Below are 13976 nucleotides of genomic sequence, written 5' to 3' on the forward strand. Positions count from 1 at the left end.
CACGTGGACAATGGCGCACAACAAACAAAAAAAGGAAAAAAGAGTAAAAGACCCAAAACGAGAAACCCGTCTCTGGTTTTTAGATTTGACGTCTTCGCTTCGTTTACTTCATTCAAGAAACCCGAGCTCCCGCCGCCGGGATATTAGCTGTTCATCACGACCGTCATCGGAGGTTTGTTTGCGAGCTTCTTCTTCTTCTCTCTCTCTCTCTCGATTTATCTCTTCTTCTTCTTTTAGGTGCTGTTACTTGTTTTCTTTGGAAATGACTTAATTTCTGATGATTTACTTGTCTCCGTTCTTTTAGGGTTTTTGTTTTTGGTACTGCTTATGACGACGGAATCAGAAGGTATTGATTCGGTCTCAGACGTTATTGATGGCTCTAATGCGTCGACGCTTGAGGTCAGAAATGCTCAAATGTCTGAAACCCTAGCTGGTCAAGCTCAGGAGCTGATAGCGAAGCCTGATGGAGATGAGCAGGAAGGAAACGGAAGCTTAGCTTCAGCTGGTGATGATGAGATGGAGGAAACAAATGTTATTACTGATCTGCAGAAGCAAACGAAATCTGTAAATGGAGGGTTAGATCTAGGCATTGGAACCGAAAATGTAGGTGGAGAGAGTAACGAAAGTGAGAAGAAGGTCCTAGTAGATAGTGAAGAGGTACTTCAGGTTGAGAAGGAAGTTGAACCTGACTTGGTCTGTTCTCATGGCGCTGATCTCAGTGATGTGAAGGTTTCTGATGCCAGATTGGATAGTGAAGACCTTGTTGAGAAAAGAAAACCTGATGGCTTAGATAAGCAAGGAACAAAAGTTGATGACTTGGATGTTGTATGTTTTATGGGTTTAGAACCGCATGAGAGCAAGGATGAGAGTATTTTGGTTGATGATAAGGCATCTGTAACTGCGAAGGTGAAGATCTCTGACTCAGATTTGGTTTGGGCTAAAGTAAGGAGCCATCCATGGTGGCCTGGACAGGTGTTTGATGCTTCGGCTGCAACAGACAAAGCAAAGAAGCACTTCAAGAAAGGAAGTTTCTTAGTTACATATTTCGGAGATTGCACCTTTGCTTGGAACGATGCATCACGGATAAAGCCTTTTCGACAGCATTTCTCCCAAATGGCGAAGCAGAGTAGTCTACCAGATTTTATTGATGCTATGGATTTTGCTTTAGAAGAGGTTTCAAGAAGGATAGAGTTTGGTTTAGCTTGTTCTTGTATTTCAGAGGAAGTCTATCAGAAGATCAAGAGTCAGAACATAATCAATCCTGGTATCCGAGAAGATTCAAGCTCAATACACGGTGGAGATAAGGTCTCAAGTGCTATCTTCTTTGAACCTGCAAACCTTGTGGAATATGTGAAGCGTTTAGCACGCTCTCTTAGCTCTGATGCTACTGATGCGCTGCAGCTTGTAAGTCAGAGAGCACGATTATTAGCTTATAATCGCTGGAAAGGCTATACTGAACTCCCTGAGTTTGAGACACTTCAGGGCTCAGTAGAGTCTGCTCCCAAAACTTCTCCTGCAGAAGAGAAAATTAGCTTAGTGAAAGTTTCTAATCCTGAATTGAAAAAGAGTAAACAAGTTTATACTAAAAGGAGAAAGACAAGAGACCAAGATGACTGTAAACACGATGGAGTGTTTGAATATGAAGATACTACTGTTCCAAAGAAAAAGGAGAAAACTTTGGCAGAGTTCATTGCTGAGAAACGCTTAAGCAGACATAAAGGGAACATATCACAAGAAAAGTCTGGGGAAGTTCCGAATTGTGAAAAGAAACGCAAGGTTGTGCTTTCAAAACTTCCCAAGTCCACAAAGAAGATCAAGGCGAACCTGGAAACAGAGGATCCAGGATCTCCCATTCCTCCCGAAAGTGATCGAAAAATTAGTTCTTCTGCAAGTGATAAGATTACACCAGGGAAAACTAGAAAAAGTTTTGGAATTGGGGCAAGCATATTGAAAGTAGCAAACCAGATGCACAGTTCAACACCTACCAGACTCTTACCTTGCAGTGATTCGACCTCCAAAAAGGCAGCCAAAAGCAATGGTAGTGGAAAAAGTCTCCAGGAGAAGCCTAAAGCCAAAACATTATCTAAAAGAGATAATTCTCCTTTAACCAATGAAAAGCTTTCAAGCCCTCAGGCTGCTTCTGTTACCAAAACCCCAAGTGCGAAATCCAATTCCATCAGCATCGACCACCAACTATCTGGAGAACTTGAACAGGTCATAAAAGAAGCACCTAGTACTACCCTTCTGAAGGACCCGATGTTGGAGTTGAGGGACTTGAAAGACTCTTCTAAAGAGCAAATGGGAAATGAGGATAGGAATGAAGCTGCAGATGAGATTATGATAGAGGACAGCAATCTCTAACTGGGGAGAATAACAGTGGTTCGGACTTGAAAGATCAGCCTAGTGACAAGAACTGCTCTGATGGATCTGATACTTGCAAAAATGGTTCTGCAGAGTAGGAATGCTCAGCATCAGCGTCTAACCCACTAATACGGATCAAGTGGAATATGACTTGGCAATTGGCATCTTCTCTTTCAAAGTTTAGGATTGTGTGAATTTTTATCAGGGTAGAACCAACACTTTTGTATGAGAGAAAAAAGTTTGTTTCAAAGTTATTTTTGTTTGCAGACTTGACTTTTACTACTGGTAAATATTTCAATTTAAGAATTCAGTTGCATATAATATGATTTTAACAAGTGCTCCGTAGTCCGTAGGATAAAATGGGACAAATTATGAGAACTTCATCATATTGGGAAAAGAATACTAGGGTAATTAGCATCCAAAATAAATGAAACAAAAATAAGATAAACTCATACTCCTCGTAATAAGATGTCACTGAAACTTGAAGTAGAACATAGACATGTCTTCAAATATCAAAAAAAAATCCTTCCTTGTAAAGTAGTAGAGCTTAAGACCTAGGCTTCTCCTTCTTCTCCTTGAAGAGAGCCATGAGTGAAACACCAGACACCTTCACCACCTTAAACCTAACTCCGGGAATATCTCCAACAGCATGACCTTTACGCCCAAATCCAGCAATCAACACTTCGTCTTGCACACAAAGATTAAAGAGTCAAGAAATTGGACACATTAACAGAATATCCCTGATTGATTACTCAAGGCAGTTCTCATCTAACTTACATTTTCTTCAATGTAGTTCAAACAACCATCATTGGGGACAAAAGCAGCAATCTTTTTACCGTTCTTGATCAACTGAACTCTAGCACACTTACGGATAGCAGAGTTAGGCTGCTTAGCCTCAATACCACTGCATAATGAAACACAAGAGTCTCTTCAAAGTCAAGATCTATACTCAAAAATCAACAAAAAGGTAAAATTTACATGATAATACAAACTTACATTTTCTCAAGGACGATTCCTTTAGCATGAGAAGATCCAGCAAAAGGCTTCTTCCACTCGTTACCTTGGTGAGATTTCTTGAAACCCTTGTCAGCCCACCTCTGACTAATCCTATGCCTCTTAAGCTTGCGCCCAGAGCCCATACCACGTGGCTAACTAAAGAGAGATTATTCAAAGACAAAGACATAACAAAATGAGAAATCCACTAACTGAGATGCCCAGATAATCAAATTCGTAAGATAAAAAACAAATATGCACTGGCACTAGTAAGCAAAATCACCAATTCCATAATTCCCAGAGAAGTTAGAGATGAAATAGAACAAGCACTGCAACAAATCCTAAACCCAACATAACATATGACACTACTTGCATTTCACCCGAGACCAATAAAAGAAACATAAACATAGTCCCTTAAACAGAGAGATGAGATTGAACACGAAGAATCAAAGAGAGGGAAACCATACCCCATGTTGACGACGGCGCGAGAGAGATGAGATGAGCTGAAAACTGCGAAAGGCTCGAGCTTTTTTCTTTTTAGTTCTCGAGGGAGAGAGACCCTAGTGTTAAGAAAATAATTATATAGGGTTTGGTCAAGACTCGTGACTGTGCCGGTTAACCCTAAACCGCCGTCTGTCATAAAACTTAAAACATGTAATGAAACCGACTTAAGTGGCCCATCACATGTTTAGCCCAAATATTAAAAAAGCCCAACAATAATTATATATACGGAACGAACGACCGCGTACGATTACTACCATGTCCTTAAGGTATACGCTGCTCCGAGTCACGTGCACGGTGCACCTACTACTACTACCCCACACGACCCCCACACTATCCGCCACGTCAGCAAAACCATAAAAACCCGGCTGTAGCAGGTAAAAAGGCACACAAAGCAAAGCATTAGGAAGCGCACGACACGCAACCGGTTCAGCCGGTTCTCTCCATCGAAAAAACGACATGCACGACCGTCCATTTTCTCAAAAGAGCGACCTTGATCTAACGGTCCGTATTTGTTTATTCAACCGAAGCTAAAGAAGAAAAAAAGGATCGTCAATGGCGGACTGGAGTAGTTTTCATTTACTTACATTAACCAGTCAAAAAAATGTTCAATGGAAAGAAGAAGAAGAAGACTAAATTGGTGACCATCCTCCCCAACGTCTAAGCTGTTTCTTTCTGCTGCGTCATATGGTAAGAGAAACTTTTGTCTCTTTCGATTTCTCTCTAATATAAAAGAGAAGTTTTGATTCGTTTATATTCTCTTTGAGATATTTTAAATGGAAAGAAGTGATTTTTTATATAATATGAAAGAAAAAAGAGTGAGCTTGAAGTTCACGCTTGTAAAGGTGTCAGTTTTGCAGCTCATTCTCTCAGCCATGTTCTTCTCTTCTCTCTCGCGCTCTTTGTGTTTCTTTCTCTTTTCCTCATAATAAAACCCCACTTTAAATGTATGTGCAGCTCTTCTTCTTCTTCTTCTTGTCATTGCTCTGAAGACTAGGTTTCGGACTTCGGATCCGGATTTAGGGATTTCGTTTTTTTTTTTTTTTTTTTGATAATGGAGGAGATGGGAAGAGGAGTGCCTACGTGGCAAGACGAGTTAGCGAGTCTCATGGACGGAGGTTTACAATACGACGGATCTCCGATTGACTTGAATGCGGATACTGAGTCAAGGTCAAAGATTTTGGGTTCTGGATCCGAACCAGTGGAGCCTTTGAAAGATCAAGTGATGGGGTTTATGAAGTCTTGGGGAGAAATGCTTCTGGATCTAGCTATCGGATGTAAAGACGTTGTTCAGCAGATGGTTGTGACTGAGGACTCTTTCCTCGTGCGTAAGCTCCGCAAACCAGCTGCTAAGGTTTCTAAGAAGCTGAGCTTTCTTAACGAGTACTTGCCTGAGGATCGTGATCCTGTTCATGCTTGGCCTGTCATTTTCTTCGTCTTCCTCTTAGCTCTCACAGGTATATATACATATTGATAAAACAGTGTTTTTGTGATTCTGGATCACCCATTTTTGTTTGTCTCATTCACAGTAGAATTCTGAATCCAGCAGACTCAGTTACCAAATCTATATTTTCTTGGTTTTGTTATATCTCCAATGCCAGTCATCTAGTGAAGATTTATTCATTTTCAAGTGTCTGTTATATTGGGATGAATCTTTTCTAAGTTATGGGGTTGTTGTATGTAAATTTACTTGTTTCTGTTTATATGTTGGGTTTAAGTGGCAGTATTGATTAGATTCTGTTTGGTGCAAGGGAGGCTTATATCCTCTCTCTGACATATCCATCTTTTAAGTGCAGCATTGAGTTTTAGTTCAGACCATGATAGATCTGTCCCTGTGTTGAAGAAAATCCGACTGCATCCTACCAGCGCAAGCCGTGTACAGCTTCCCGATGGTAGATATATTGCTTACCAAGAGCTTGGTGTTTCAGCTGACAGAGCTAGACACTCTCTAATTGTGCCTCATTCTTTTCTTTCCTCTCGGCTTGCAGGTATGATCACATTAGTTCTTTCTTTTCAGTTTCAGCTAATTTTGATAATGCTATTACATGTGATTTACCTACTAATATTTCAACATTACTTATTCAAGGTATACCTGGAGTGAAAGAATCATTGCTCACGGACTATGGTGTCCGTCTAGTGTCATATGATCTTCCAGGGTTTGGAGAGAGTGATCCTCATCGTGCTCGGAACCTTAGCTCATCTGCATCGGATATGATTGACCTAGCTACTGCTCTCGGGATTGTTGAGAAGTTCTGGTTACTCGGCTACTCCAGTGGTAGTGTGCATGCCTGGGCTGCAATGAGATACTTTCCTGACCGAATAGCTGGTACTTTCCATTTTTCGGACAAAATTTGAATGCAGATCAATTCATTTGAACACAGTTCATGTTCTTTTCACACCGTGATAGTTTTAAAGAATGACACAAAATAATTGCAAGGTTGTGTTTTTATCAATCTACAGGAGTTGCTATGGTAGCTCCTATGATCAATCCATATGAGCCGAGCATGACAAAGGAAGAGATGGCAAAAACGTGGGAGCAGTGGCTACGGAAGAGAAAATTTATGTACTTTTTAGCACGTCGGTGGCCAAGTCTTCTTCCTTTCTCCTACCGTAGGTCCTTTCTCTCTGGTAATCTTGAGCCGCTGGATCAGTGGATGTCCATGTTATTAGGAGAAAAGGTAAGTCTGTATTCATCAAGTGTCTCTTCCCACGGTTTTCGGTCATTTCGTATCACCAAATAGATTAGCTTCGTCGAATGGCTTTTTTATTTATGGCTCACAAGCTAAACCTGTAATTGCCACTTTACTACTTCAGGACAAACTTGTAATCACAGATTCAGTTTTTGAAGATCGTTACCAAAGGAACGTGGAGGAGTCTGTACGCCAAGGAACTGCAAAACCGTTTGTCGAAGAAGCTGCGTTACAGGTTTCAAATTGGGGATTTAGTCTTCCCGAGTTCCACGTGCAGAAGAAGTGTCGAACCAATGGTGTCCTCTCTTGGCTAATGTCAATGTACAGCGAATCCGAATGTGAACTTATTGGGTTTCGGAAACCTATACACATATGGCAGGTTTGTTGAAATCACACTTAAAAACCGCCTTCTATATGATCACTTTCCCGAGTTGTGAGTTACTCATGTTGACTGTGATCACGTAGGGTATGGATGACAGAGTCACTCCACCTTCAGTAACTGATTACATTAGTCGGGTCATACCAGAAGCAACAGTACATAGACTCCCAGACGAAGGCCACTTCTCTTACTTCTATTTCTGTGATGAGTGCCACAAGCAGATCTTCTCTACCATATTTGGAGAACCAAAGGGTCCGGTAGAGTTACCAGAACAAAAAACGGAAATTCATAAACCGGATCAACCAAAGACAGGTTTATCCGACACTAGCACCTCTAAAGAGTAAGTAAACAGGTTATAAAAGAACTATAGAAACACGTTGTTCTTGGTCTTCGTTCCGTCATGGAGAAATATGTAAATAACACCAAGAACATGCTTCGTTCTTTGCTTTGGCTGAAGATTTCAGATTTTATAGGTTATAACAAAGCACAGTTCATTTTGAGATCACATATAGCACTAAGAGTGCAATTGAAAGAACATTTTTTTCAAAGCTGCTTTCTATTAGATTGGAAAGGAATTTTGTTTTGTTTACTTGTTTAGTCCATCATACTCACCACCAACTTATCTGAAATTTGTTCATCTTCAATTTTGGCTAGTCAAATAGTCAAAAGAAAACAGGAATCCAAGACCAACAAAATAAGTCGAACTAGAATCACTTCCAATTTGGTTTCTTCTATATATCTCATGCAGAAAGTTAAACGATTCTAAGAAAATCTCACCCACGCATTACACCAAGCTTAATAAAAAAAAATGATCTAGACCAATAACTCAAAACCACATGGCTATCTTGATCAGAACAACTAAACTAACGGCATAAAGAGAATGGTCTAAGGCTAATTACTCAAAACACCACATGGCTTTGTTGATGGGATCAATCAACCTAACCAAAGGGTTTCAAAACGCAGAAGTAGAGCTCTTGGTTTTGCCAAGCATCATGTCTTTAGCTTCATTGATCTTAGATGCAAGGTAATGACTTCCTCCTGCGTCTGGATGATTAGCCACCATCACTCTCCGGTGAGCTTCTTTCACCTTCTCTGCCGCTACACTCTCCCTGTTCAAACCACCATAATAAGTGCCAAACTTGTCAAGCCACAAACAATGCAAACATACCATTAAACCCTTCCATAAGAACATGGCTATGCATAAACAAATCGAATTCGAATAACTAGGCACCTATTGCAAAAAATTTAAGAACTAGAATGGCATATTTACTGACTATAGATGACTATTTTACCCATCAGGGACCTAAAGAAAACCGTTAATGGTTACACCAAACTCTACAAAGAGTCCCACGATCAACTACTATCATTGAGTCTTCAGCTCTCAAACTTTACTGGTTTGATGATAGAGGGGATAAAGCCACAAAAAAAAGTACCTAACACCGAGAATAAGGGCAGCTTCTCTCCGTGTCATAGTAGATTGGAAACCACCTTCATAGAATTTACGCATTCTAGGCCTTACCGGTCTGAGCTTGAACGCTTGCCATGCCTCTAATCCATATTTACCAGCATAAGCAGCAGCAGCAACAGCGGCGCCTGCAATTATCGCTGCAACCTGGAGAAAGGGATGAGAAGAGAGCAAATCTTAGTCAATAAAGTATAAACCACGAGCTGAGAGAAGTTGAACCAGAGAAAACCTAAAAAGAAACACTTTGATACCTACACAAACCCCCCAAACACAAAAGAGCAAAAATGGAAGCAGAAACACTAAAAAGGGAGGATTTTTTCAGAAACCCTAATCCGATCAAAGGAAGCTTTCAATATCATCTAATGAACTCCCCAAAATCAATCAGCAAAAACAATACAGAGTGGAATATTGTAGAGAAAACCCGAAAGAAGACGAGATGAACGCAAACTTTACCATTATTGTAGAGGATTTGAGCAAGAAAGAGCAATGATGAGTAGTAACACACGATCTGATCTGATAGAGATAGGACAAACTGTTCAATGCTCGATTTTGTTGGTCGATTTAAAGGATTAGGGTTTTAGCTATTTCCCCTGGTTTGCTTCGCCTTTGCCAGATAGGTCGGCCAGTCATGTAATCCTGTTAGGGGTTTTAGAATTTTTTTTTTTAGATGAAAAAAAAAAATATAACCGGTTTATTTTCTCTTGGATCCGGTTATCAAATCAATAATTCTGATATGGTTTTAATTAGGATCAGTTACATTACATTGCATCCATTACTAGAGAATGGTTTCTATATTTGTACTCTTTAGTAAACAGAGCTGAATAAGATTTGAGAATGAACATCAACAAAAGATGCGTTAGTTTTCTAAATTCAACAAGTGTGGATGAGAGACCAGTAGCCGTCCATTGGTTTAGCTCTTGAAAGTTGCAAGTATTATTCTAGTTTTTCTCTTTGATGTATAAAAGAATTACATAAACGATAGAGACTTACACTATGCACAACAAAAGAATTACCTTAAGGCTTTCTGTAACCAACATTGATACAAATCTCAGACCACCATATCTATATGGCAACAAAAATCAAATAATGAGGCTTTATTATACCTCGGATGGTCAGACTCAGGGCGTTCTCTCTGCCTTGAGAGCGCTGTTTCCCACCTTAGGTGGGGCTGAGGATCGTCTGGGTTTGGGTGCAGGTGAAGCCGAGTTGGAGAGCCGCTTCTTGGCTGCTGCTTTCTCCGGTAAAACTTTGTTAATTCCCTCAGTTGCGGGGACGGTCACGGCGACGCGTGATGTGGTTTGGGGCTTAACTTTGCCTCGTGCTGATTTTGTTGTGGGAACCATGTTGCTACTACGTTTTGCAGTTGAGCTAGCCAGGTTCTCGTCATCACTAACCGATGACCTTGCAATGCTGTGCCTACGGTTCTTCTCCGAGCTCTTGGTGTCTTCATCACTACTCATGGATTTTATGGACGATGGAACTGGCCTCTTCTTTCTCGGGTTTTTGGTGGTGGTGGTGGATGATGAGGATGAGGTATTAGGTTGAGTCGATCTATTGAGTTTGTTGCGGTTTGAAGATTTTGCGGTTTCTCCTACATGGGAATGACTCTTAGTCGAGTTCTTGACCGAGGAGTTTTCGTTGTGGTTTTGTTCTTTCTCCGAACTCTCCCATGTCTGGCCAGCCATCCACCTCTCTAACCAGCTCCAACCCCAAGTCGGGTTGCTAGGATCCATAAACATCGGATTTGCAGTTCTAGAGTTGCTCTTCAAGTTTTGCTGCAAATATATATGAGTCGGATATGATCATAAGCATTAAACCAAATCCAGTGTACACTCAAATTCTCTGCATAAGCACATAGAAATGCGCAGAAACATATAAGTTGAACTTGTTGACAAAGCAGTCCAAATTCTTTGGAAGTACCTGATGTGTGAATGCATAAGCTAATGCTCTTTCCCTTCTCATTGTTGCCTCGTGCTTGTGCAGCATACCCGCTTCCACTTGTGCCTTGGACTGATTGCTGTCGTTCCAATTACCCCCATTCTGCAGAAAGAAAGAGAAAGGCTTAGGTACAATTAAAAAAGGATCACAAGCTACTGCATTGTGAAGATATACCATCAGAAGGAAGATATGCTTAACTAAGCAAAAGAAGCCGCAGGTTTAATAAAACCAATTTTAGGAATGAGTTAATAATGTTATTACCACCTCTCACCAAACTTGTGGGTAGGAAACTGAAAACTGCATATGAGATAATAAACCAGAGAGAAAAATAAGTGAGACCTTTGTGCCTCCTAGCTCTTTGGCATGCTTCTGAAGAAGTTGCTTATGACGAGCCTGGTTCTCTTCTGACATCCTGATTCTCCTAGATCGGATTTGTGACTGAACACGAGTGAGAGTCTGCATACACTTGAGTGTATTTGCAGCTTGCCGATGTACAACTGATCCTTCCATCAGTTGCTTAAGTCTATCCCGCCCCTTCAACGCCTGCAATTCTCTTCTTGCCTACATTGGAGAAACTATAAGTGTTAAGGTTACAGTTAAAAAAAAAGATACCCTTTCGCTCACATTTGCTCTCATATCAAAAGAATTCAGAGAACTTAGCCAATTTCAATTACAGAGTTATGTATGACTGGCTATAAAGCTACAAAAGTTTCTAATCAAGCTAACCCTGAATTGTGAATATCAAAGCATACCAAATAGCCCCTAAAGGTAGTCTGTATCAAGATGGCAGAAGCTTCTTCCTTTGACATCCCTGCAAACCTACCATCAACTATAGCTTGATGAACAGATTCAGGTGAAGATGGAGGTGAGTCTACAGGAACATCTGCAACTGTAGCAGTTACAGAATCTGATGGAGGAGGGCAGGGATTCTTCATCTTGTGATCATAGTTGACCTCATCAACCCTAACTTCAAACTGAGGAGAAGTACTTCTGGATGTGGCAATCAAGACAGGGTAAGAGATCACACTGTTTTGACACTCAACCGATTCATGTTTCAGTTTCTGTAAAAACAAAAAACAAACAATATATAAATAAGGCACAAAAACAAGAAGGGTTACAACATCAACTATATAAAGCACAGTGAAGAGAGAATAGATTAACATAGTTGGAACCTTTGAATCAGGGCTAAAAGCCTTCTTTACATTCTTGAGCCATTTCGCCTTTTTGACCATGTCCTCGCACTTTGTATGGCTAATCCTCCTACTCAGATAAAAATTGATTCTAATGACATCAATTAAGAATTTCCAAATAACGGATTGCAAAGCTAACTGCTTTGATATAACCCCAAAGTCAAAACAGTTAGATTCGAATAGAAAAGACCCTTTCACCTTTGCTATACTATACGGGAGAAGAAGAGGAGGAATGGAACCTGAGAGAGAGAGAGAGAGAGAGAGAGAGACTGCAGAAGCAAATCTAGAAGAAGAGAAGCTCAAACCCTTCTCAAGGGTAAACCCTTTTAATGCAAATGTGAGACTTCCTTGGAAATGAAAATGCGATGAGAATTTGAATAGGTTGAAGTTTTCATCTTTTTGCTGACTTGAGAAGAAGAAAGAAAATAAAAGAACTCTCGGAGATGAAAGAAGTACTAATTTGGTGTGTGAGCCCACTAATTGAGCTGCTCCCCCTTTTTTTTTTTTTTTTTGTGGGCCCTACTTTGATTTCTTCTTCTTTTAACAGCTTTGCCGCTCTTTCTTTGTTTTTTTTTAACGACTTCATTTCTTTAAACTGCTTCCACAGCTAATGTGATTGATTTTTATGTCGCCAAAAAAACAATACTTAAATAAATCAGGACCAAACTGAGAGAGACATGGATCCCTTTTTAACGCTAATTACTCAGTTCATTGTTTTGTTACTCTCTATTAGAGTTTATGCCATGATTAAGAATCCTTCAAGTTCAACTGTTGAAAATTATATCCCTAAGATTTTGTAAACTAGATCATCAGTCTTGATTTTTTTTATGATAACTTCTTTAACATTTTAACATGGTATATTAATATAATATGGGAAGTGGAACGTACGAGTTCACTCAATAATGGATTCAGTTTTGTTTTATTTTAATCATTAAAAAGCGTGTGTATCTTCTTCACCATTATTGTTTTTTTCTAATGTGGAAAATTCATTTTCTTATTACATCATACATTCATGTGGTCGTTGTGGTATGCTTCAATATATATAAGGGAATTCTTTTTTTTTTTTTTATGTCCAGTTTTTCTTCGTAAAGAATATTTATATATGTGATAAAGCTTATTCATTTATTTATAAACATGTTCTGTAAATCCTAGGTGTTTTTGTATTAGTTTAGTAACGCCAAACTGGTATTTATTAGAAAAGACATTTACCTACTGCACACGTCTTGTTTTGTGACAAGTTTGAGATCATTTCATTCTCTCTCTCCGTCGGTCCAATCTTTTCTTCTTCTGTTTTTTTTTTGTTTCTTGTGTGAACAAATGATATTTAGATTGAGAATTCAACCAAAAAAACTCAAACTTTTGGGAATTTGCCAAAAAAAAGCATGAACTTTTGGTCTAACCAAATAAATACTCAATTTTTGTTGATTTTCAAATATAATAACAAACTTTTCATTGACTTACCAAATTAGCACGCTGTTTATAAAGTTAACAGAAAAATTTAACGTCATTAACAACACACGTTAACTGTTGGGCTTAAATCATACGACGTCGTTTTCAAATTCTTAATTTAAAAACAAAAATGTATCACTAAGGGTCAAACTCGTGTTCTGAGGGTAAATAAGAAAAGATTATACCACTGAACCAGCGGCAACTTTCAAACATTATTGCAACTTACTTGTTTTTATTATATGAGTACACGGAATTAAAAAAAAAATAATCAGAGTTTATCTACTTTACCAGACTTTGTCGTCGAGAGAGAGAGAAGAAGACCGCAATATAGAGCAAACAGGTTAATTTTCAGATTTTGAAACTAACTTGCAGGTTTGGTTTGAACAATTCTAAGTTTTGGTTTGAACAATTCTAAGTTTTGGTTTTGTAAGTGAAAAGAAATTGCAGTTTTTCCTTATTGTAGTTGGTTAGTTTACAGGTTTTTGTTAGTTAATTCCCAGATTTTGGTACTAAATTGCAGGTTTAATCTGAACAATTTTAAGTTCTAGAAAAGAGTACAAATAGAAATTAGTTTCAACAAAAAAAAAATCAATCGAGTAGATTTATGTCATCTATGAATTGAAGGTTGAAAAGAAAGAAAAAAAAATTCGACCTGCTTGCTTTATGGCAAGGTTTTCTTTTCTCTCGACGTCAATAAACTCTTTTTTTTTTTAATTCCATGTACTCATATAATAAAAACAAGTAAGTTGTAACATTGATTGAAAGTTGCCGCTGGTTCAGTGGTATGATCTTCCCTTATGTACTCTCAGAACACGAGTTCGACAGTTCCTTTATGATTTAAGCCCAACAGTTAACGTGTGTTGTTAATGACGTTAATTTTTTCTGTTAACTTTATAAACAGCGTGCTAATTTGGCAAGTGAATGAAAAATTTGTTATTATATTTGAAAATCAATAAAAGTTGAGTATTTATTTGGTTAGACCAGAAATTTATGCTTTTTTGGCAAATTCT

The 13976-nt window shown here is 38.9% G+C and overlaps 4 protein-coding genes and 1 non-coding gene across 9 annotated transcripts; 2 read left to right on the top strand and 3 right to left on the bottom strand.

Annotated features, from left to right (window-relative positions):
* The first annotated feature begins 50 nt into the window (after positions 1-50).
* Positions 51-2682, top strand: LOC104764663 (PWWP domain-containing protein 2). Its single transcript, XR_015591024.1, has 2 exons — positions 51-172; positions 305-2682. It is a non-coding gene; the product is annotated as a PWWP domain-containing protein 2 (transcript).
* Positions 2683-2730: 48 nt separating this feature from the next.
* On the bottom strand, positions 2731-4271 carry LOC104764664 (small ribosomal subunit protein uS12y-like). 2 transcript variants are annotated; one of them, XM_087501884.1, is made up of 4 exons: positions 3822-4271; positions 3358-3513; positions 3139-3265; positions 2731-3042 (listed from the first exon to the last, which is right to left on the bottom strand). In XM_087501884.1, the coding sequence occupies exons 2-4, from the start codon at positions 3498-3500 to the stop codon at positions 3037-3039; spliced, it is 276 nt and encodes a 91-aa protein (XP_087358010.1). In that variant the 5' UTR covers positions 3501-3513; positions 3822-4271; the 3' UTR covers positions 2731-3036. The 2 variants fall into 2 exon arrangements, with proteins under 2 accessions (XP_087358010.1, XP_087358009.1); XM_087501883.1 differs by having other exon boundaries at positions 2731-3048.
* On the top strand, positions 4243-7472 carry LOC147919988 (uncharacterized). Of its 3 annotated transcripts, none has more exons than XM_087501878.1 (7): positions 4243-4545; positions 4708-5312; positions 5652-5843; positions 5942-6181; positions 6316-6533; positions 6670-6924; positions 7011-7472. In XM_087501878.1, exons 2-7 carry the CDS (start codon positions 4910-4912, stop codon positions 7266-7268), a joined length of 1566 nt encoding a protein of 521 aa, XP_087358004.1. In that variant the 5' UTR covers positions 4243-4545; positions 4708-4909; the 3' UTR covers positions 7269-7472. The 3 variants fall into 3 exon arrangements, with proteins under 3 accessions (XP_087358004.1, XP_087358003.1, XP_087358005.1); XM_087501877.1 differs by having other exon boundaries at positions 4813-5312; XM_087501879.1 differs by having other exon boundaries at positions 4374-4545; positions 4701-5312.
* Positions 7473-7619: 147 nt separating this feature from the next.
* LOC104764665 (mitochondrial import inner membrane translocase subunit TIM14-2) lies at positions 7620-9033 on the bottom strand. Its single transcript, XM_010488238.3, has 3 exons — positions 8843-9033; positions 8358-8536; positions 7620-8033 (listed from the first exon to the last, which is right to left on the bottom strand). The coding sequence occupies exons 1-3, from the start codon at positions 8843-8845 to the stop codon at positions 7877-7879; spliced, it is 339 nt and encodes a 112-aa protein (XP_010486540.1). The 5' UTR covers positions 8846-9033; the 3' UTR covers positions 7620-7876.
* A 265-nt stretch (positions 9034-9298) lies between these two features.
* On the bottom strand, positions 9299-11984 carry LOC104764666 (protein IQ-DOMAIN 1-like). Of its 2 annotated transcripts, none has more exons than XM_010488239.2 (6): positions 11716-11984; positions 11500-11587; positions 11080-11388; positions 10667-10888; positions 10310-10429; positions 9299-10164 (listed from the first exon to the last, which is right to left on the bottom strand). In XM_010488239.2, the coding sequence occupies exons 2-6, from the start codon at positions 11557-11559 to the stop codon at positions 9508-9510; spliced, it is 1368 nt and encodes a 455-aa protein (XP_010486541.2). In that variant the 5' UTR covers positions 11560-11587; positions 11716-11984; the 3' UTR covers positions 9299-9507. The 2 variants fall into 2 exon arrangements, with proteins under 2 accessions (XP_010486541.2, XP_010486542.2); XM_010488240.2 differs by having other exon boundaries at positions 11757-11962.
* Between the last annotated feature and the right edge of the window lie 1992 nt (positions 11985-13976).

Source organism: Camelina sativa, chromosome 19, assembly GCF_030686135.1.
Source record: "Camelina sativa cultivar CO46 ecotype springtype chromosome 19, ASM3068613v1".
NCBI lineage: Eukaryota > Viridiplantae > Streptophyta > Magnoliopsida > Brassicales > Brassicaceae > Camelina > Camelina sativa.

What these genes read in the sequence shown, in the direction of transcription:
- LOC147919988 (XM_087501878.1), top strand. Translation starts at nt 4,910, where the DNA reads ATGGAGGAGATGGGAAGAGGAGTGCCTACGTGGCAAGACGAGTTAGCG. An exon ending in TCTTTCCTCTCGGCTTGCAG is followed by an intron (nt 5,844 to 5,941) that starts GTATGATCACAT and finishes TACTTATTCAAG; the next exon opens with GTATACCTGGAGTGAAAGAA. An exon ending in AACCTATACACATATGGCAG is followed by an intron (nt 6,925 to 7,010) that starts GTTTGTTGAAAT and finishes GTGATCACGTAG; the next exon opens with GGTATGGATGACAGAGTCAC.
- LOC104764666 (XM_010488239.2), bottom strand. Translation starts at nt 11,559, where the DNA reads ATGGTCAAAAAGGCGAAATGGCTCAAGAATGTAAAGAAGGCTTTTAGC. An exon ending in CTACCTTTAGGGGCTATTTG is followed by an intron (nt 10,889 to 11,079) that starts GTATGCTTTGAT and finishes TCTCCAATGTAG; the next exon opens with GCAAGAAGAGAATTGCAGGC. An exon ending in CTTATGCATTCACACATCAG is followed by an intron (nt 10,165 to 10,309) that starts GTACTTCCAAAG and finishes ATATATTTGCAG; the next exon opens with CAAAACTTGAAGAGCAACTC.
- LOC104764665 (XM_010488238.3), bottom strand. An exon ending in GCCCTTATTCTCGGTGTTAG is followed by an intron (nt 8,034 to 8,357) that starts GTACTTTTTTTT and finishes TGGTTTGAACAG; the next exon opens with GGAGAGTGTAGCGGCAGAGA.
- LOC104764664 (XM_087501883.1), bottom strand. Translation starts at nt 3,500, where the DNA reads ATGGGCTCTGGGCGCAAGCTTAAGAGGCATAGGATTAGTCAGAGGTGG. An exon ending in GGAATCGTCCTTGAGAAAAT is followed by an intron (nt 3,266 to 3,357) that starts GTAAGTTTGTAT and finishes TTCATTATGCAG; the next exon opens with TGGTATTGAGGCTAAGCAGC.